The sequence below is a fragment of the Felis catus genome, chromosome A3 (assembly GCF_018350175.1).
Source record: "Felis catus isolate Fca126 chromosome A3, F.catus_Fca126_mat1.0, whole genome shotgun sequence".
NCBI lineage: Eukaryota > Metazoa > Chordata > Mammalia > Carnivora > Felidae > Felis > Felis catus.
The window spans coordinates 18,126,567-18,149,146 of record NC_058370.1 but is presented as its reverse complement, the minus strand read 5'-3'; the positions used below and the strand labels follow the sequence as shown (position 1 = coordinate 18,149,146).

The 22,580-nt window shown below is 48.8% G+C and overlaps 1 protein-coding gene across 14 annotated transcripts in view; it reads right to left on the bottom strand.

Moving 5' to 3' along the window:
- The window catches only part of PTPRT (protein tyrosine phosphatase receptor type T), a 1,064,810-nt gene that overhangs the window by 61,302 nt on the left and 980,928 nt on the right, over positions 1–22,580 (bottom strand). For all 14 annotated transcript variants that reach the window (XM_023251232.2, XM_023251237.2, XM_023251233.2 and 11 more), the window contains 2 exons: positions 21,697–21,784; positions 7,090–7,166 (listed from right to left, as the gene is read on the bottom strand). In XM_023251232.2, the coding sequence (XP_023107000.1) occupies positions 7,090–7,166; positions 21,697–21,784 (165 nt within the window). The remainder of the gene's footprint in view (positions 1–7,089; positions 7,167–21,696; positions 21,785–22,580) is intronic.

The window sequence follows — 22,580 nt, the reverse complement described above, 5'->3', positions numbered from 1 at the left end:
GGTGCCTACCACGACTAAGAGTCTGTGTTGGCCACTTGGGAGATGGTGAGATCAGCAGCCCTTCCCTCCTCATTGCTCTGCCTGTTAATGTAAAACAGAGCTCTTCTCTGACACATGGGAAATAGGAAGGGAGGTGAGAGGTACCAGGAGGTAACCCTTCCTTCAAGTCAAAATGGACAAGGTTTCCTAGGCTCTAGGAGTTTTCTTGAGTAGGTCTGGGAACACAAAACAGTCCCCTCGAGTGTGGGAGGATGTGGTTTCTCATGCCCACTCCCCCACACCCTGCCATCATCTCTCCTAATTACAGCCCTCGTCCTCCCTGACCTGGGCCATAGCTCCGGCCTCTTGTTGGCCTCCTTGTGTCCAGTCTGGTCCCATAGCTCATCTGCTTCCTGCCAGAACGAAGTCTCCAGTGCACATCTGATTATGTTATTTCCCCCACCAAACAGCCTACCGTGGCCCCCCATTGCCTGCACAGTAATGTCCAAATGCCTCAGCTCAGGACTGCTGATCCATTTCCAGCCTCACTGCCAGCTGTCCCTCTGCATGCCCTCTCGTGTTCCCTAAGTCCCAGCCTCCCCGCGCTACCCCTCAGATGAGACCTCCCTCCTCCTGAGCAGTCCCACAGGCTTCTGCAGATGCCCAATGAGCATACTCACAACGTGAGCTGCAATACGATCTTTGTATTTTTCTCCTCGTGGGCCACAGCACGTGACACTCAGCTGGGTGCCGTTTTTAGCAAAGGCTGGCTGGTGGCATACATGCATGAATAGGTCACTGGGGTGAGGTTGGGGCACCTTAATGGTATCTCCACTCCATCCCTCCAGGAGCTTTCCTGTTCCGAATGCTCTTCCCCTGGCTCACTGGCTGTCTTTCTCTTCTTCGGAAACAGCAGTCGTGTTTCCATCTAGAGGCCTTTGCACTGGCCATTCCCTGTGCCTGCTACATGTGTCCCCCGTTAACTCAGCGGTTTGCTCTCTCCCTCCATCCGGGCTACTGCTCTGTTACCAGTCACTTCTACAGAGAGCGTCCCCTGACCACCCTGACAGCCCCTTTCAAGTTTCTGTGGTTTACTTTCCTTTGCACTTGTCACCAAATGGCACAGTGTTCTTTGTTTATGTACATGCTCACTGTTTCCCCAGTGGAATGGGAGGGCCAGCAGGGCAGGGCTGTATCCAGCTTGCTCATGGCGGTGTCCCCAGCACAGAGAAGTCTGCCTGGGCCACCAGCCTTGATACACATGTATCAAATTCACGCACACTGCAGGTGAGTAAAAAGGCCCTCTGGTCTCTAAGACCCTAGACAGTCCCCAAAGAGAAAACATTCTAACCACGAGATTCCTCAACAATGGAGATAAAAGGAACCGTATTGCTTAACTGGGGTCTTTGCTGGAGATTTGCCAGGAACTGGGACAGGAAACTTCCTAACCTTAAATGAACTGAGTTCACCGAAGTCCCACCTACACAGCAGAGACCCACTGCCGACCGGTCCCGGCTGCCTCCATCCGTCTGTGAGCAACGGGAAAGAGGCTTGCATCCAAAACACATTTATCTCACTCTGGACTCATGCATCTGTTACTTACTGGGGACCCAGATACGATATTTATTTCCAGGCTGGTAATTTATAACAGATTCAAGTGGCCAATACATTCTCGGGCGTGCAAACAAACCCGCCGGCGGGATGGTTCAGATGGTAGCAGAACCATGGCCTCTGGAGGCACCGACAGGGCTGGCCCCATCTAGCTCATTATCCAAATGGAGTTGTTTTAATGGATCGTCAAGATCCAATTGTGGATAAATGATTCTAGCATGGGCAGTTAGCTCTTCTGAGAGCCAGGATGATTTCAACTGGGCTGGAGACCAGGGCAAAAGGGTGAGGACCTAGAGAGCTGTCTAGGGTGTGTCTGGCTGGGAATCTCCAGAGAGACTAAGGCAGTTTAAGTTTGCTGCAGTACATAGTAGGTTCATAATTAATGCGCTTCCCCACCCGTCACTCCACCCTATATTGGTGACAGCGTGCTAGGAGGGGCTTGTGCTTGGTGTCTTCTCTGTCCCTCCATGTTTCTACTTTTCCCTTCCACGCTCTGCCATGTGCCATGGGATGCTGACCCATATGGACCACATCATGGGCTTCTGTGGCCTCCAGCTTCCAGTTGTGTTCAGCAAATGGGGGGCAGAAGCAGGGACTCAGAGACCGTGGGGAGGTTGGGTGTATGTTCTAGGTCCACCCGCATCAGGCCACTGAGGTTAGCACTGACTCTCTGTCAGAGGCTACTACTCCTAGCCCGGGAATACTGCACCCCACCCTGTTGGTTTCCCTTAATCCTGCCCCCACCCTTGTTGAACTCTCCTCAGTTCAGTGAGCCTCTGTTTCCTAATGGGAGACTGAGAGGTACATCAGTTATCACATCCTGCTGGGGCAGCATTATTATCCCACTTTACAGATATGAGAACAAGTAAATAATTCACCCAAGATCATAAGGCTGGTAAGCAGGACTGAATAAACCCAACAAGGGCTGAATCCATGACTTTGGTCTCATGAACCTTTGACTCTAACCAGTGAGACTGACTCTAACCAATGAGATCCAGCAGAGGCCAGTGTCATATATTAAGACAGCATCTAGCAGAGGCTGTTTGGCCTGTGTGCACAATGTAGTACTTCTAGGGAGGGAAAGGGTGGTGGGGTGTCCTTAGTGTGCAGAGAACTGGATTCTAGCTATGCAACCTTGAGCAAGAATCTTAAGCCCAATCCCTGGCTTCTTATCCTCAAAGGCTTGCAGAATGCATTGTAACAATGGAAGCTGGTAGGCATGGGGGGGGGGCGTCCTCAGTGTCGATGTTGGAGATCCACCTGCATCGTCAGCAATTTCATTTGTTGCCTGTAACACACCGGAGTGCATCTTGGCTCTGACTGTGGCAAGATGCTCGTGCAACTTTGGATCGAGTGTCTATCTAGGGAAGTAAGTTTTGCTGGTGGCTACCACTTAGATGACAAACACCAGATACTTAGGCAACTTAGGCCGGCACACCTCATGTGGGCCACGGCCATCAGTGTTGCCACAAGCACTCAGCTGGAGACAAGGTCAAAAGGAAACTGGAAGGAACTAGTTCAGTCTGGTTAACTACATGCTAACTGAATCCCTACTGGGTGCTGGATGTGAGGTGCTGTCTGGGAGTGGATGGGGAGGGGCAGGAGGAAAGGCCCTGGGTTTGGAGTTATTCCAGTCTGGTTCCTAAGTTTGGTTCTGCTGCTGACCAGCTGCATGGCCTTAGTCAACCTTCGCAACCTCTTTAAACCTCAGCTTCCCTTTCTGAAAAGTGGGGAGGGTTACTTGGAGGGCCACTGAGGGGTCTCCATAAACCGACTCCTTTAAAACCCTCCACCCATCACAGGGTGCAAAGAGGACTCATTTAGAGCCACTGGCTGTTGTCATTATAACTGTTATAACTGAAGCCAGCAGAACATGGTAGGGGAGTCACCCCAGATTCAGACTCATGCTCTCTCCCCCTCCACATCCTAGCAGTGTGATCCTAGATAAGTTACATAACTAATTGACAGCCTCAGCTAACCCATCTGGAAATGGGTAGCAATGGCATTTACTTCAGGAGAATGTGGTACTAGTTAAGGTAATGCTGATACAAAAGAGGTGATGTGAGGTTACTATCAATCCTTCTTGCCTGTTGGACTCTTACTCATTGGCTAAGGCAGCACTGTGTCACCTCCTCCAGGAAGGCTTCCTCGACTACCCACCTCTATACCTGAAGGCTTTGGTTTTCCTTTATGTTCCCATAGGCCCTGCTCTGAGGGTCTCTTTTCTTACCTGAGTCCCTCACCAGACCTGAGTCTCTTTTCAGGTCTGGGTTTCTAGCATACAGTGGAGGGCCTGCTCAGTGTTTGTGAAATGAATACTAGATGCATGAGGGAGAGGCTGGAGGTGTGATGGGTGGATATTCCGAGTGCTTTCTCCAGGCTCAAGACAGATTACTCTGAACTGGCCATCTCCTTGTGAACTTTCCTGGGAGGGCCACGGGGACAGAGGCTGTGTCTACCTTGACCTCCACTGAAACTCCAGCCCCTGTTCCTGACCACGTGTAGGCCCTTTGTAAGCCAGGGTCCAGGCAGGGACTAGAATCCACTGTGGGTGTTTCAGACACGGGGAATTCGGTATGGGGAGCTGGGGACCTATCAGTGTTAGAGGAGCTGGGATGCTAACCAGGGGACAGAGGGGCTCCCAGAAGGAGACTGTGACAGCCCCTGGAACTAGTGGGTGATGGAGACACAGAAGCGGCCGGACCCTGGAGCAGAGGAGTTGCCAGGCAGAGGCGGGAACTCCAGTGGGTCTGCCTGGGAGAAGCTGGCGCCACAGCTGGGATGCGGCCACTGCCAGAGTCAGCACCCAGGGAGGTGAGAGAGGAGGAAAATTACACCAGCCTTCCCCTTCCAATCTCCCATCAATGCCTTCCTTGTAGGCGTCAGCTTGCTCTCCCTCCTGCCGCACACACACACACGCATACACACATGCACATACTCTCACACACACACACACACACACTCTCATATACACACACACTCACATACAGTCTCACACACTCTCATATACACACTCACACTCACATACACACAGATACATGCACACACACTCTCACATACACACACACACTCTCATATACACACACACACACTCACATACACACACTCTCACATACACACTCATATATATATATATATATATGCACTCACATGCACACAGTCTCACATACGTACACACTCATACACACATGCACACACTCTCACACACACACTCTCATATACACACACACTCACATACAGTCTCACACACTCACACTCTCACATACACACACACACTCTCACATACATATATGCACTCACATGCACACAGTCTCACATACATACACACACTCACATACAGTCTCACACACTCTCACATACACACTCACACTCACATACACACAGATACATGCACACATACACACACTCACATACAGTCTCACACACTCTCACATACACACTCACACTCACATACACACAGATACATGCACACACACTCTCACATACACACACACACTCTCACATACCTACACACTCATACACACACACTCTCACACACACTCTCACATACACACACACACATACAGTCTCACACACTCTCACATACAGTCTCACACACTCTCACATACACACACTCTCACATACACACTCACATACACTCTCATATATATACGCACTCACATGCACACACTCTCACACTCATACTCTCACATACATATATGCACTCACATGCACACAGTCTCACATACATACACACACACTCACATACAGTCTCACACACTCTTACATATACACACACACACATTCACATACACACAGATACATGCACACACACTCTCACATACATACACTCCCACACATTCTCACACACCCACACTCACATACCTACACACTCATACACACACACACTCTCACACACACACTCTCACATACACACACACTCACATACAGTCTCACACACTCTCACACACACACACTCTCACATACACACACACACACTCTCACATATATATACGCACTCACATGCACACACTCTCACACTCATACTATCACATACATATATGCACTCACATGCACAGTCTCACATACATACACACACTCTCACATACCTACACACTCATACACACATGCACACGCACTTTCACATACTCTCATATACATACAGTCACACACACACTCGAATACACACACGCTCTCAACATGCTTTCACATTCGCACTCACACACCCACATTCTCACATACATACACCCACACTCACACACACACTCATATAAGCAATGCAAAGGAGAATGGGGAAGGATAAGAAAGAGATCTGAGAACAAACAGAAAAATGACTACCGTAAGGCTCGGCTCAATAAATATTTGTTGAATCAATGAATCATCTGGATGAGCCTAGATTATGGGGAGTTTAAAAGCATACCGCTGCACTTCACAGCTTGTCTGTAAAAGCACTTGGGCATCGGAGGCACCGAGGTGGATCTCTGAGCCATTCGTCAAGGCTCCGGGCTCCTACCGGACGGAGGTCCTGAGCAGGCTGGCTTACACTGGTTATAACAGCATGTCCGTCTGGCCCTTGTGGCCATGCTCCCCCTTCACAAAGTCTCTCACTTCCATGGTGAAGCAGCCTCTTTCCTAACGGTGTTTGAATCCCAGACTCTCCTCCCTCAGAGCTATCTTACCCTTGGTGACAGAGAAATCATCCCTAGGCTCAGCTCTGAACTGGTCACCTCCGTGATAGAGAACTTTCAGTAGCCCTCTCTTGTCTATAGAACCAAGTCCAGCTTTCTAAGTCTGATCGTAAACCACCAATGATCTAGCTAGCTCCAGCCTTACTGTCCACTATTCCCGTGATGTAGCCTCAGCTCCCCTCAGCCTCAGCTGCACACACCCTCTGCTTCCAGCTGCGACATTTTGGCTTGTGCTTTTCTAACCAGAGGCCCATTTTCCCTCTTTAATTTTAAATTCTTCCCATGCTTGAAGTTTGGTTCACATCACATCTTGCATTCCTGATGGAAGAAGAGATTTTTTTCCCCGTCCTCTGAATCCCTGCAGCATTTTATCTGAACATATGACACTTACCACTTTCCGTTTGCCCTGGAATTATTGATGTGCATAGCTTATCTTCCTGCTCAGGTTTTAAAGGGTAGAGACCATGGCACTTTTAGCTTTATGGTTCCCAGAGCATCTGGCACACAGCAGGCGCTTTTAAATTTGTGGTGCATAAATGGCTATACCTTCAAATGAATGAATGAATGGACAAACAGACACACATACAAATGAATTAATGGGTGAATGAACAAGATGGGCAGCTGTCCTGGGACCCCACAGAGTAGGCTACTCCAGCCAGCCTGAAAGAGGACGCGATTTTAGACGGATCATCAACTTGGGTTATGCTAATTGCATCTGGACATGTTCTGGGAGGGCCACTTTGTGGGGGAGCATCTGGGGGACAGCCATCCATCTTGAGCCTGCTGTAACCGGCCCCAGAGCCCAGCCGCCCAGCCCCATGAAGACTCTCACATCAATGTAGTTGGCGTTGATGTAGTCGGAATGCGGGTCTCCATCCAGCACCAGCAGCCTCACTCGGGAATGGTCATCTGCAGAGAGAGAGAGAGAGAGAGAGAGAGAGAGAGAGAGAGAGAGAGAGAGAGCAGAAAACAAGGGGGTGCGTGGTAAGAGGCCTGCCGGTGAGGGGCCAGCACTACCCTCCTGAAGAGCTGCCATGTATCAGCAATAGGGGCATCATACTGCTTTCTTACTCTCTCATTTGACCCCTGGTCCCACCTGCAGTTATTATACCCATTTACAGATGAGGCAGTTGAGGCTCAGGGAGATCACCATGCCTTAAAAAGCACTACGTGCGCCTTCTCTTTGTTTCCGCCTGTCCTTCTGGTTCTGTCATTACCTATCTGGGTGAGTCACCTGCTCCTTTAAGTCTCAGTGATTTTGTCATTAATAGGGAGGTAGAAATACCTTCTTCATAGGACAGTGCAAGAGAGATCAAAACACTCAGGAAGTGAGAAGTGTTGGATCTGGACTAACATGCTCCGCTTTCCTGCTTTGCTGAAAAATGGCAACTTTACCTATTTTCCACATGTGCACAAATGCTGTTCTTTTGCCTCTTGGGGTATTGGTGCAAGTAAATTGTTGGCCACATACTGTTACCAATACAATCATTCAAGTGAAGATGGCTTACATCATTATAAAAGAGATCATCAATAACCAAAAGTCATGTTACAGAGAATACCCTTTCAAACCCAATCCAGGCATAAACAAGATTTGCAAGGTTTAGTCAATGGCATGCTTACTTCAAATAACATCAAATAAAAACTATGAAAAAACCCCTTGTACGGAAGAACCAGGCTAATCCTTTACAATTAACTAAAGTGCACTCCGCCATGCTAAGAGACACACAAAAACGAAACACCCTGGTTGGGTCTGGTTGGAGGAGGGGCTCAGCTTGCTGTCCAGGTGACTGTGTGCCCACCACTGTAAGTCACTGCATCCACGGTCCAGTCTAGGCCAGGGTTCCCAGCCAGTGGGCTGGAGTGCTCCCCACAAGCGTCCCCGGGGTCAGGGAGTGGGGTCAGCTTGTCCTGCTAAGACTCATGAAGCACTTTGCAGTTTCCATGCACATCTACTGCTACTAACCGGAAGCCCCTGAGAACAGGGACACTATTGCTCTGTTCCCTGTTCCATCCTCTGTGCCTTCGGAGCTCCACAAATCCTTGGTGAGCATACGAGTGGATCACTTCATGATCCTGTGAGACAAGCAGTGTAGCCCTCGCTACAAATGAGGAAACTGAGGCTCAGGACGACTGACTAGCCACATGGTCCATGGATGGTGGAACTTGAGCGTGGGGTTCTCCTAACTCTGAGCTCAGACACTCCTGCTTCCAAAGCGGAGGTCTAAGCAGGGTTTTGGAAACTGCTTCAAGCGCACATGGCAGAGAGAATTAATGCCAGACAAGGGGTCACCTGGTGATGGAAGAGCTGACAGGGCAAACAGAGGCGGTGGTAACTCAGAGATTGGCACCAGCAAGGAGACACTGCCTCCCTGGGATGGCGGCACGGAGAGGGGAGGCGAGGTTATCCGAGTTGGGGGCTACAGCCCCACCATGGAAGCTAGAGCCCGTGGGCCTCTCTGCAGGGCGGGGGGGGGGGGAGCTGGAGAAAAAGAGGAGCCTCACTCGCTGCTATAGGAGGTGTCTGCGATTGGGACAGAGGAGAAGAAGTACTCCGGCTTCTTCCTTTCCCTGCCTTCCAGTCTCTCACCAGTGCACGGCCTTGGTCAAACCCAGCTGAAGGCCAGCTGGCAAAGAGACTGAGAAATGAAGCCTGAAGGGGTTGAACAGGAGAAGGCCAGGAATGTGTCCTAGGATGGACAAACAGGCCCGGGAATGGACAGGACACTACTTCATATCCATTAATTAAATAATTAAAAATTATTCATTGAGCATGTGTCATTTGCCAGGCACTATGATAGCCACAGAGATATACCAGATGCCTCTTTCTTTCTTTCTTTCTTTCTTTCTTTCTTTCTTTCTTTCTTTCTTTCTTTCTTTCTTTCTTTCTTTCTTTCTTTCTTTCTTTCTCTCTCTCTCTCTCTCTCTCTCTCTCTCTCTCTCTCTCTCTTTCTTTCTTTCTTTCTTCAACATTTATTTATTTTTGGGACAGAGAGAGACAGAGCGTGAACAGGGGAGGGGCAGAGAGATAGGGAGACACAGAATCGGAAACAGGCTCCAGGCTCTGAGCCATCAGCCCAGAGCCCGACGCGGGGCTCGAACCCACGGACCGCGAGATCGTGACCTGGCTGAAGTCGGACGCTTAACCGACTGCGCCACCCAGGCGCCCCCAGATGCCACTTTTCTTACTCATCATGGGCAAGAGTTTTGGTGGAAGCAGCTAGAGGAAACAGGGGGGAGGTCTAATGCATCACTTTGCTGGGGGGAGTGGGGTGTGAAGTGCACCTTTATGGAGTTCATGCAGGTAGTAGACTCTACACACGTGATCTCACTCAATCCTTCATTCCTCAACGTAGCTCTGTAGATTACTACAGTAAGGCCATAATGATATGGTATTTTTTTCCTTCCCACTTCACGGATGAAGAAACAGGAGCTCAAAGAGGTTAAGTAAGTTGCCAACGTTATACAGCCCGTGAGTGGCAAAGCTGGGATTCTAGGTCAGGTCCCTCTCACCCTGAACCCCAGCTCCACCCGCACAAGGTGCTGTCCCTGGACTTCTGCTCCTGAAGTCTGTGCAAATGGCCGGTCCCAGCTCCTGCAGCATTCTAGCCCCTGGAAGTGGAGCTTCCAGGGGGATCCCCTCTCCTGCAAGGACTCAGGCAAGGCCCAGCACCCGAGTCCCAGCTGAGGCTGGTAAGCCCTGTTACCAGTGGTTACAGAAACTGTAAGCCTTGGGGCGCCCGGGTGGCTCAGTCAGTTAAGCATCTGACTTCAGCTCAGGTCATGATCTCACAGTTTGTGAGTTTGAACCTCACATTGGGCTTGCTGCTGTCAGCACAGAGCCTGCTTTGGCTGATCTGTCCCTCCCACCCCACCTCTCTGCCCCTCCCCCACTGGTTCTCTCTCTTCCTCTCTAAACAAACAGACAGACAGACAAACAAACTTAAAAAGAAACTGTAAGCCCTAAAAAAGTAAAAACGCATATTGTTTTCACTCATTGGTCTCACTAATGACTTATTGATTCAAACATCTCCTTTATTTATTGAGTTATGACTGCCCCTGGGGTCTATAGCACTGGAAACAGAAATTCTGGTTTAAAATGTTGAGAAGAATTTTCTTAACCTAAAATGAAACTTAAAATCTGAAGGCAAAAACGATTTAAAAAATCAAAAAGAAACAAAATTTAAGTTATATATTCTCAAAGGTGAAAGGGGCCTCTATGCACCAGATGACGGTATTTGTCAATTTCTTCTCTTCATTCACTCACGAAGAACCTACTACGTACAGGCTGGCTGGCCTAAGGGAGTGCCACCAAAGTGATACACATGCTTAAGAAATCTGTCAGTGTGGTTCGGGAAGCAGACTGTACACAGAAGTAGAGCTTCAAAGTCTAGAAAGTGGAGACAGGAGGGCTTTGTGAAGTACTATGTGAATTAAAAGTGGGTAAGGCTTGGGGTGCCTGGGCAGCTCAGCTGGCTGAGTGTCTGAGTCTTAAGTTCAACTCAGGTCACGATCTCACGGTTATCCAACTATAACATTTGGCTCTATGCTGACAGTACAGAGCCTGCTTGGGATTCTCTCTCCCTCTCTGCCCCTCCCCCGCTCATGCACACACACACACACACACACACACACACACACACACACACACACACTCTCTCTCTCTCTCTCTCTCTCTCTCTCTCTCTCTCTCTCAGATTAAAAAAGAGAAGTGGTCAAGCCTTGACCAGTGGACAATGAGAAAGAATCTTTTCATCAGAGGGAACAGCAAGAGTGAAGGCAGTACTCTTGAAAAAGCAAGCACTCAGGGAGGCTGAAAACCGCTTCCTGTCTTGTGGACACAGTGTGAGGAGACTAGCAACAGGAGAAGAGAAAGAGGAGGCAGGCAGGGGTTAGGTTACAGAGGGCTCTCCATGCCATATAAAGGTACTCAGACACAAGTACCCATGCTGGGCTCTGCAAGGCATCCAAATACAGGGTAGCTCTATTTTCTGAGTCTACAAAAGGCCATTTTATTATGAAAGGACAAAAATTCGTTCCCGCATGTGCTAACCTGTGGCAAGTGGGATACACTGACGATGTGAGGTATGGAGCTGAGGGTCAGATCTGGGTTCACATCTTAGCCCTACCACTTAGTAAGTCAATTGATCTCTCTTAGCTTGGGTTCCTTAGCAAAGTAGAATCAATACTGTATAGCTCATGGAGTGCTGGGAGGATTACATGAGAAAATGCAGGCATGAAAAGTGTGACGGAATGAAGAGAATGAAAAGACAAGCCATGGACTGGGAGAAAATATTTGCAGAAGACATATCAGATAAAGGATTCGTATCCACAATATACAAAGAACTCTCAAATTCAACAACAAGAAAATAACGCGTTAAAAGTTGGGCAAAAGATCTGAACAGACACCCCAGCAAAAAAGATACACAGATGGCAAGCAGGTGTATCAAAAGTGTTCAACATCATACATCATTAGGGAATTTCAAATGAAAACCATAATGAGATACCTCTACACGCCTACTACAATGGCCCAAATCCAGAACACGGACAACATCAAATGCTGGTGAGGATGCGGAGCAACAGGAACTCTTGTTCATTCATGGCAGGAATGCAAAATGGTACAGCCACTTTGGGAGACAGTTTGGCAGTTTCTTTCAAAACTAAAAATATTCTTATCATATGAGATCCCAGCAATTGCTGTCTCTGGTAGTCACCCAAATGAGTTGAAAACTTATGTCCACACAAAAACCTGCACACAAATGTTTATAGCAGCTTTACTCACAACTGCCAAAACTTAGAAAACAACCAAGATGTCCTTCAATATATAAATGGGTAAACAAATGTAGTATATCCATAGAGTGGAATATCATTCAGTGATATTTAGAGATAAATTATCAAGCCATGAGAAGACATGGAGGAAACTTAAATGCATACCGCTAAGTGAAACAAACCAGTCTGAAAAGGCTTCAGACTGTGTGATTCCAACTCTGGGACGTTCCAGTATGGACACAGGAAAAAGATCAGTGGTTGTCAGGGACTAGGTTGGGGGATGAACAGGTGGAGCACAGGGGAGTTTTAGGGCAGTGAAACTATTCTGTACGATACTGTGATCAATACCTGTCATTGTACATTTTCAAAATCCCTTCGAACTACATAACACAAAGAATAGACTCTAATGTAAACTGCGGGCTTTAGCCAATAATAATGGCTCATCAATTTTAACACATGTATCACACTCATGCACAGTGTTAATAATAGGGGAATCTGAATGTAGGTGGGAGGGAGTCAGTATATGGGAATTCTTGTATGTTCTGCTCCCTTCCTCTGAAACCTAAGACTGCTCTAAAAAAAACAGTGCTGGGACAGTGCCTGGTATGAAGCAGATGATTAATAAACGGTGGCTCTGGGCTGGATGTGAGGCAGGCTGTGAGCGGAGGGCTGAGATGCTTAGAAATGTAGTGTTCCCATTTGCCCTTCGGTACCAAATGAAAATTCATCTTCTGTGGAGGCAAGGAGCTACTGCATGTACACTTTAAAGGGCAGAATTCAGCCATAGGCTCCCCAGAAAGGGACTGCAAGGGGTAGCAGTGTCCTCATGGTTTATTTATTCCTTCTGGGAGATGCTAATATTATTCTGCATCCCCTTCTCCTTCTAACTTTATATAATTAGGAGGATAAAAAATTGTGTTTATCCACAGGCACATGGAGAAAGATGGGGCAGCGGGCGATGGGAAGGAGTTTATACAAGGTAATTTACAGGCAGCCCAGAATGTTCATTATGCTCTATCTACATTTCGCAAGCCTGAGAAACAGCTAATTTGGTACTCCTCGTTTGATATTCCAGACAAGGAGAGGAGTTGAGAAGAGTCATACAGAGGAGAAGCAGACCCCTCCGTGGTGAGGTGAGCAGAGGCTGGCCCCACCTGGTTCTTAGCTGAGGTGGGAGACGGGCAAGGATGGGCTTGTGGGGAGAAGACAACGGGTGGCAGCCAGAGAAGGGGGACATAACTGCAATGACTCTATAGAGATCCAAAGAGCTCCCTCGAACACAACGCCAGGGGAACAGAAACACTGTCCCTCTGGAATCAATCTGTTCCTTGTCATTTTAAGACAAAGACCAGTGGCATGCTGCTAAATGTTTAACAAACAGCTCTCTGGAGGGAAAAAAAGGCCCTGATTGGTACAGTCTGCTGATTTCTGTGGTATAAATACTCCCACCACGACTAATTTCAAGCTACCAACATGGCATCAACTAGCTCACAAGATTCCTGAAAATTTAACAATCTGTTCTTGCAAGCTGGTACGAATCCGCTCAGGGCACCACTAACAAGGAACAAAGCCTTACCAGAGCCCATACTGCTTTGCATGATCTGATGGTTTGAGACCCACTTCCCAGTCCAGCCTCATATCTCCCTCCCTAAACGCTAAGCTGATAACTATGCTCTTTTTTCCGTTGCTCAAATGCACAATGTCTACTCTGACCACAGGGCCTTTGCACATATAAAGGAACACCCCCAACCTACCTCCATAAGTCTGGGAACATCTCATTCTTCAGGTCTCAGCGCAGTGTTCCTTACTCAGGAAGTTTCCTATGATCTCTTTACTCCAGACTCTGAGAGCTCCCTGTACTTATCTTCAGAGCTCTTAGAACAGCTGTATTTCTGTGACGACCTGATTAACCTGTGGCTCCCCTCTTCACATCCTATATTTAGGGAAGGGCACCCTATTTACTGAAGTCGTCTACAGTGTGTAGCACCCAGCAGGTACTCAATAATTATTATAATTGTGTCTGAGAGGCTGGGAACCAGAAAGGGGCAGGGCCCCTTACTCAAAAGCCATTCAGCTGATTTTAGGTAACCTGGCCTCTGGTGCAAGGCTCTTTCCTCTGCACAGAACTGGCAGAGTGTGCCTGGATCCTGGGCTCAAATTTCCGCCTCTCCCCAGAGCTGACCCTTTACCCCACCCGCAGATCCATTCTGCCCTGTGCCCAGATTGGCGGCCAGCCCTGTTTTCCGCAGGAGAGACTAAGGGATCAGGTAGACTCTGGGGGCAGGCAGGAGCTCTGTCACAGACCAACCATATCACCTGGGGCATGTTCCTTACCTTCCCTGAGCCTCCATTTATCCAACTATAACATCAAAATCAAATCTTCCTTTGTAGATATATTGCAAGGATTAAAAGAGGTAAGATATGAAAGCACCTGGGGTGTTGTAAGAAATCAAAAACAAATATGTAAATTCGGTTTAATTATTATTCTAGATCAGCGGTCCTCAAAATGTAGTCTCTTGACCAACAGCTTCAGCAATGCCTGGGAGCTTGTTAGAAATGCAAATTCTTGAGTCCCAGCCCAGACCTGCTGAGCCAGAAACTGCAGTGTGGGGCCCAGAAATACATAGTTTAACAAGCCCCCTAGGAGACGCTGATGCACCCTCACGTCTGGGTGTGCAGATCGGTGTCCAATTATGTAGCATCGAAGTGCCCTGGTTATTCACTTCAATCTGTCTTGGGAAAGACCAAACGATCTTACTGGAATTGGGCCCTGAGACTGGAGACCCAGCCTGTGTTGGGTGGTGAGGCAGAGGAACTTACCCATGGGCAATGAGTAGGATGTTCCTTCCAGGTACTATTTTAGAAGCTTATGGAGGCTCAGCCGCTTGATTCTCATAGTAACCCTGTGAAGTCTCTCTAAATATCATCACCCCACTTGATGGATGAGAAACTCAAGCCTCCAAGAAGTTTAACAACTCAGGAGAAGGTGTAGGATCGAGAGCTTTCTCATAGAGTGGTGGGATCCCTACTCCTCCTGGAACCCCAAGACCCACTGCCCCTATCTACCCCTTCCATGCCAGTTCTGGTCCCAACACTGCCCATCCCACTGTGTTGCCACACCCACCCCGCAGGAGAGGGCTATTTCCTCCTGCATGCAGCTCTCACTCTGCAGACAAACCACAACCTCTCCTCCCCTCCTCCCCCACCAAAAGTAACCCAACAAATGGGTCTTCTTGAGTAGAATCCACTTAAAGAGAGAATCACTTGAGAGAGGTGGGGCTGGGGAGAGAATATCACTTGGATATATGATGTTCTTTCTTCCTGTCTTCCGGGCACTGAGGAAGGTAAAGAAAAGGTGTAATTTTTCAGAGAAAAGAGATTTGGCTCATTACGATGAACTGCGGAGCTGAAAAATCATTTCCTAGAAGGATTGGAAATGTTAATGCCATCATCTTGCACGAGTGGGTAGGGAGGAGGGAGACAATTCTGCTGAGACTGCCTGGGTACCTCATTGAAGCTAAAGGTCTGCACATTCAATCTTGATTGAATTACCATTATCAAGAGAGAGGGTGGCTGGGGAAGGGGAGGGAAACAGCCCGACGGTCTCCATACCTCCTTGTTCTGCCCATTCCGTGCTGGCTGGGTTGGGCGGCTCCCCTCTGCAGGGCCCTAGATGGAGCCTTTGGCAGGCAGAGGGGTCAGGCCTGGCGGGGCAGAGCGCCTGGAGAAGTCACAGGCACGGTGGCCTACCTGATGCACTTACTGCTTCATCCTAAGCAGGCTGTCCAGCCTTCACCCAGTCAATGAGGGAACTCTCTGGAGGGAAGGAGGAGGGTTTCTCATTCAGGTTCCTTTGGAAGCAGAAGCTGAGACAAGGATTCGAGCGCAAGTAGCTGGTATGGGAGGTGACGCTGGGAAGGGGAATGGGAAGGACACGGAGAAAGGAAGGCATCTGGTAAGGGATGTGTCTTCAAGCAAGCTGCCACCGCAGATAGCTGTGGCTTCGCCCTGCTGGAAGCTCCAGTGAGTCTTTCCGTCTGAGGGGACAGCGGCCAGTGTGGGAGCACCCGCTCCCTGTCAGTGGCTTGGGGCTGCTCCTGGGGATGGTTCGCATCCTAGCACCTCCGGCCTGCCCTGCAAGCTGGTAGAGGGGGCTCCAGCGGCCAGAACAAGTCCTGTGATGAACAAGGGCACTGATGACTTCTGCCCTAGCACCCATTTGTGGGACCCAGGCAAGGGCCACCCTCGGAGACTGCAAAGGAAAAGAGGGGGCCAAGTGTTGGGAGCACTGAAAAAGGCACCCATTTTGTCATCCCAGTGCTGTCTCCCAGGAGTCAGCAGAGAAAAGCCTCTGGGTTTATTCCGAATCTGGGTTCCTCCCTGGAAGTGAGAATGGCCTCTCTGAATTGCTCATCCCAGCCTGCCATTTTTCTGAGGTTAGAGCCCTTAGCATGTCCCATCTGCCCCCCACCACCTGCACCAAGAACATGATGTATTTTGATGCAGAAGGACTCCTTGCCAGGGACCATGTGGGACCCTGACAGCACGAGACCAGAGTGCTGGCTGTGGCTGTCCTGTACACTTGCTGTGTGACCTGGGCAGGGACTCTACATCTCTGGACCACCGCTCCTTGCCTGTGAATTCAAAGAGGCTGGACTAAGTCTCAGCGGGGTTTAAAAGTCTCTGTATACCACATTTAGATTTGTTTTTCATTCATCTTAATTTGCCCTCTGTGCATGGAGAAACTGAGGGGCAGAGAGATGAAGTGACCTCGCTGAAGGTCACATGCAGAAGGTCAAGGGCTGAACTGAGAGCAGAACCCCACCTCTGCCTGGAGCCATGTCCAATATTCCAGTACACGGGGGCCCAGCGGATGAGGTCTGCAGATTCCCTTATTCTCTGGCTTTGGGTTGGGTGTGGCCAATGGCAAAGCACCTGCAGAAGACCGGATGAGCAGAGAACTCCATCAAGGTGCTCATTTCCTCAGCCCTGCTTGCTGGGGTCACCTGGGGCTGGCTGCAATGCCCCTGAGGGCCACGCCTCCGGCCAGGTCCTCTCTCTTTCTAGGGGTCCTGGCAGCTTCTCCTTGGGAGTATTTAGCCTCAAGCACTGCACTGTTCCTTGCCATCTCCTTAGAACTAGCTCCCACTTTATACAAACAACATTTGATTAAATTCTGTTCAAATCATCCCACTTGAGGGTCCCGTCTGTTTCCTGCTGGGACCCTGATGGATCCCAGAAGGGGAGCCTCATTTGATGACATTGGCAACCCCTGAGCTCACTTCCTGTCCTCAGTGTAACTTCTTTCCAGCAGTCCAGGAAGCCCCCACCAGAACTTCTGCATGGGAATGCTTTGGTATTCTAGAAATTTCCCCTTGTCCACACTCTCTGCCCAGAGCTGCTTGAGAGCAAAGAATTCTTTGTTCTGTTTCCCCATTCATTTCCTTCCCTTTCGCTTCCTTGCCGCTTTCACCCCTTGGAAGCCCCACTGTCTCTGTTACTAAATTGTGAACAGCCTCATTTGGAAGAAAGGGGTTATTTAGCCAGGGATTCTCTTTCATTGTTTCATTTGCAGGCAGTGCCCTCCCTCCTTCTCTTCCCCCTTTAATCTTTTCTGTCCTCCTGGCCTGGGCCTTTGTCCTCCACTCCAGCCTCCCGGAGCTCTGGGTTCCTTAAGATGCTAATCACACCCGGTTTTCTTCTTGTGCCAAGCATATTTCTATTTATCAAACCACAGCAGACTTTGCCTTAGGGAGGGACACATACAAGGGCAGGAACACTTCCTGTTCCTCCGGGCTGTTTCTCTTTTCACCTTTCTCGTTTCAATTCCAGGACTCTTTCTTTGCTCAGTCCCCCGGTATGTCTTCCAGGGCTTTTGAACGCACTGGTTGCCTGATACTGTCTCCTTTTGTATTGAGCGCAGACCCACTCCGGCCACAGTATACTGTAGAATTACTGACCCTTGAGATTCAGGCTTGTTCCAGCCCGTCAAGGTGGTATCGTTAGGGGTCTGAATTCCCTCTGCCTCCTCTCGGTTTGCCCAGAAGTGGATGTGAGAAGAGGGTTCCAGGGCACATAGTTTATAAAGGAGCAGGGGCAGCAGTGAGGAAGGGACAGTGAGATGGCCGAGGAGGTAGCCCCCATAAGGGGGAGTTTTCAAGCTCGTTCCTGTGGTGGACAGCTGCTGCCCAGTCCCTGTGGGGTCTGGAAAAGGTGGAGAACACAGCCTCCGTGGGATAGTGAGGAGCTGGGCTACTTCACCGGCCAGGGAGAGACTGCCTTGTGCACGGAGAGTCCCGCCCCAGCTTTGCAGCAAGCCCTCAGGTGAAGAAAGGCAGACAGGGCAGCACGAGGGGGAACCGAGTGAGGCATCCAGGGCACACACCTCAAGGGGGCGCTCGCTCTCAGGTTCCTGCAGCTGAGGGTGGCATCTCCTTGAATGTTGCACTGTGGGTGCCTTGCCTGCTCACCCTAGCCTTGGTCCAGAATGCCAGACCGCCTGCTGGTGAGGCTGTGGGGTGTGGGTGGGACACGTGCTGATAGCATCTTCTGCACCCCCAGTGGTGGAGTTTAATCCCTTTCATTGTTTTTCCTTGCTACCTGGAATCCTGTGTCCAAGGTACAGCTCTCACAGAGGACAGGGCTGTTCTCTTTCTGCCCCTTCCTGTGTCCCGTGTCTCTGCCCCCACCCAGGCTCAGGACCGTCTTCCTTACCAGCATATCACCGTGCCCCACATTGTCCTATTCCAGTCTTTCTCCCTCCAACCTTCCTGCGTATTTTCTATTTTACTTGAGAAGCCAGAAGGGAGAGGGCCATGGCTCAAGCCCTTTGGGGTTTTGCAGAGCGTCTGCTTGCCAACATTAAGTTCCTATTTACTAAGTTCCAGTCATATGCCAGGTTTGGGGACACAGATGTATAAGACAGTCATCCACCTGCTGTCACACAGCATCTACTTTTCAGTGAGGAAAACAGCCAGTCAACGGACAGTCATCCAAATGCCTCTCAAATCACAGTGATGATAAGACATACATTGTGCTCAAGGAGTGAATAATGAATAATGAGGTTTTGACCAAATGTGAAGGGTCAGAAGAATTCCCCGAGGAAGTGGTGACCAAGTAGGATCTGAAGAATAAGTAGAACTTAGCAGAGCAAAGAGAGGAGGGAAGGGCACTTGGATAGAACAGAATGTGCAAAGACCCTTGGCATGAATGAGCACAGAAAGCTCAAGGGACTGAATGAAGTATGGCTTAGCTGAGGAAACTGTGATGGAGAACACACAGTATGGAGTGGGAGTGGAGAGGTGGCTGAGGGCCTTTGGGTAGGAAGTGCATAGAATGGAAGGAAAGAGGGGTGCCTGGGTGGCTCAGTCGATTAAGCATCCGACTTCAGCTCAGGTCACGATCTCACAGCTTATCAGTTTGAGCCCCATGTTGGGCTCTGTGCTCTCAGCTCAGAGCCTGGAGCCTGTTTCAGATTCTGTGTCTCCCTCTCTCTCTGCCCCTCCCCTGCTTACACTCTGTCTCTCAAAAAATAAATGTTACATTTAAAAAAATGCCAAGTGGAAAAAAATTAGAACTGAAGGAAAGGCAGTTGAAGGGTTTTCAGTAGGAAAATGACAGGATCCAATTCACATTTTGAGGAGGTCCTGCTGGCTTCTGTCAGATACCAGATAGGTGGAAGGTGGGGCTCAGACTAGATGTGCATCATGAGGAAGAAGGCTTGGGCAGAGTTCAGTTGAGAGAGGACAATGGCACAGCCAAGGTACTGGGTGCTGAGGATGAGGAGGGAAGTCTGGAAGATATACAGCTTGGCTCGGCTTCTCATCCTTGGCCCCCACAGGCTTTCGCCTGGATGCCTGGCCCAGTCTGGATATTCTTGCCTCTCAGGGAGGCAGGGTCTGTCTCTTCACTACGTTCTAGTCATTTATCTTTTCTTGTCTGCACAACACCTTGGGAGGAAGACATTGTTGTATCCATTTTACAGAGAGAAGACTAAGGTTTGGCATAGTCACCTAAGGTTTCACAGCCTATAATTTAGTGAACCCTACCTAAACTCACAGTCTTATAGGGGGAACAGACAAGGGACCAGGTATTTTAGGACATGGTTTTTACGGTGCTGAAGCAGAGGATGGTCAGAGTGAGAAGCTACATGTGCCTGGAACGGGACCCTGGGAGCAGAGATTGAGGGCCCAGCACAGGGCTGGCTCAGAGGAAGCTCACGCATCACAGGTCTTAATAATACATTTCCTGATTGTTTGAGCATCTCTTTCCAACACTTCACTTGCAAGAAATCTTCCTGCCTGCATTACTATCTTCCAAGAGACAAATTATAAGTGTTTTCTGATTAGTTCTACCATTCATAGCCCATTCCTAAATCAGCACAGGAAACAGCTAAGCTAAAACTTCTGCCTCTTTCTTCCTTTGCAAGCTGCCTGTATCTTATGCCTTCTTCCTCCAAGTTTTTTTCTTAGGCAATGTCTAGACAGTTAAACAAAACAAAACACTGAACTATGCTAGAAATAATTTGTTATTCAGGGTCCTTTTTTCTCCTTTTTTTTTTTTTTTTTTTTTTTTTGGCTAGGCTGGGTTATCCTGAGAGTTGAGACCAGAAATGCTATACACACAATTGGTGAGATGTTAAAAGATTCAGGTTGACTACATCATGGTAAACAAAGGCTGTTAGAGACTCTTGTTCTAGTCAGACCACGTGGTCAACATTTTGTATGAGGTAACTTTGTCCTCTCTGTATTTATGTTGCTTTGAAAGCTGTACAGACTGATATTTGGCAGGGATAATACTGTGTGTGACCTGTGCATGGTGTGAAGGTCCATTACAATATCTCCCTCCCTCCCCTTCTAGCACTGAATATTAGGCACAGTCACATACAAGTACTGTCACTGTTCTTGTTCAGGCCTCATCATCCTTTGCTGGGACCACTGCAGTAGCCTCTCAACTGGTCCCTCTGCCTCCAATCTCTCCCAGTCAGATCCACCCTCCCGATCAGCTACCCTCATGATCTTTCCAAAATGGACATCCGATCATGCCCATCCCCCACCAACCTGGCTTACTCCATGTCCCCAGATGGGTATTCAGTGATTTCCGGTTAAAAGAAGGTGGAATAACTTATCCATGCTGCTCATCAGTGACCCTGAGAAACTAACTCTATGGCTAAGAGTAATGGTGCTAGGCACCGTGAAAGGGTTTATGTAACTTTTTAAAACAACCCTATCTTTATTATTTTTACCATCTCAAAGGTGAAGAAACTGAAGCTTCGAGAGGTGAGGTAATGTGTTCAGGGCACCACAGCTGGGGTAGAAGCCCAGGCAGTCTGACTCCAGGGGGGCTCTAACTGCTCTGCACCACTGCCTTCATCAAACTATGCATCAGAGGTGATTATAGAAATGCTAAAGCTCATTGTTGAGCAAAAGGCAAAGACCTTGCATGCCTCCCTACCTCTGCACAAAACATGCTCTCCTGCAGGCTCAGTGCCACTAAGGGTTTTGGCCCACACGGGCCCTGCTTGGTAGGTGCTCACCTTATAACACCTGCAGCCCTAGAAGTGGGGTCTGGCCGAAGTCATGATGCCTCAAACTGTGCTTCCTGTGTGACCAGAGTAGCCTGGGGCCCCTTTGGGCCCCAAGCTGGCTGCTCCCCAAACCCTGAGGGCACTTACAGGATATGATGTTTCCATATCGATTCTTATTGCGGTTTTCATCCTCTTTGGCTGTGTCCCATGAAGCTGTCTGCCCCTCTGGCAAGGCCTAAAAGAGAAGGAGAGAGTGGTTAGAATGGCCTGCAATAAGGACTTTATCCATGTGCTGCTGAGCCAGGCGGAGAAAGAGACCCATTGGGATGGGTGACTCAGTATAAAGGGTTCTGTGTTCTCAGATGTGACCTGGAGGGAACACAGACTTGGCCTCTCCATGGACTTAATCACTTGTTCATGACTCAAATGCCATTGATGTCTTGTGTGTGTTGTGGGCCCAAATCTGGCCCAGCAGGGGAGTCATTTGTTCATTAACCCATTTGTTCATTCGACAGATTTATTGAGTCCCTAATATGCATCTGGCACTGTTCTAGGTACTCAGGATACAGAGAAATAGACAAAGTCCCCCTCAAGCTTCCAGTCAACTGGAAGACATCACAAATGAAAGAGCAAACATACGGGATTTTAGATACCGGAAAGAGACAAGAAAAGAAAAAAGCAGGGAAAAGGACAGTGATGGAAGAAGTAAATGTCTTCAGATGATACAGTCTTGGAAGGCTTCTCTGAGAAGGTAACAGGTAACTAACTTCTTAATGATGCAAAAAATCCAGTCATGCCAAAAGCAGAATGTGTCTTCCAGGCAGAGGGAATAGCAGGTGCAAAGGTGGTAACAAATGACCATATTCAAGGATGAGGCAGGGAGGGTGGTGATGGAAGCAACTGGACAGGCTGGGACAGTTCAGGTTATATAAGGCATTGTGGTCACCAGTAATGAGGTGGGTATTACTCTAAGTAAGATGGGAAGACCACTGAGAGATGTGAGTCGTGCAGTTGGCTGATCTGATTTATGT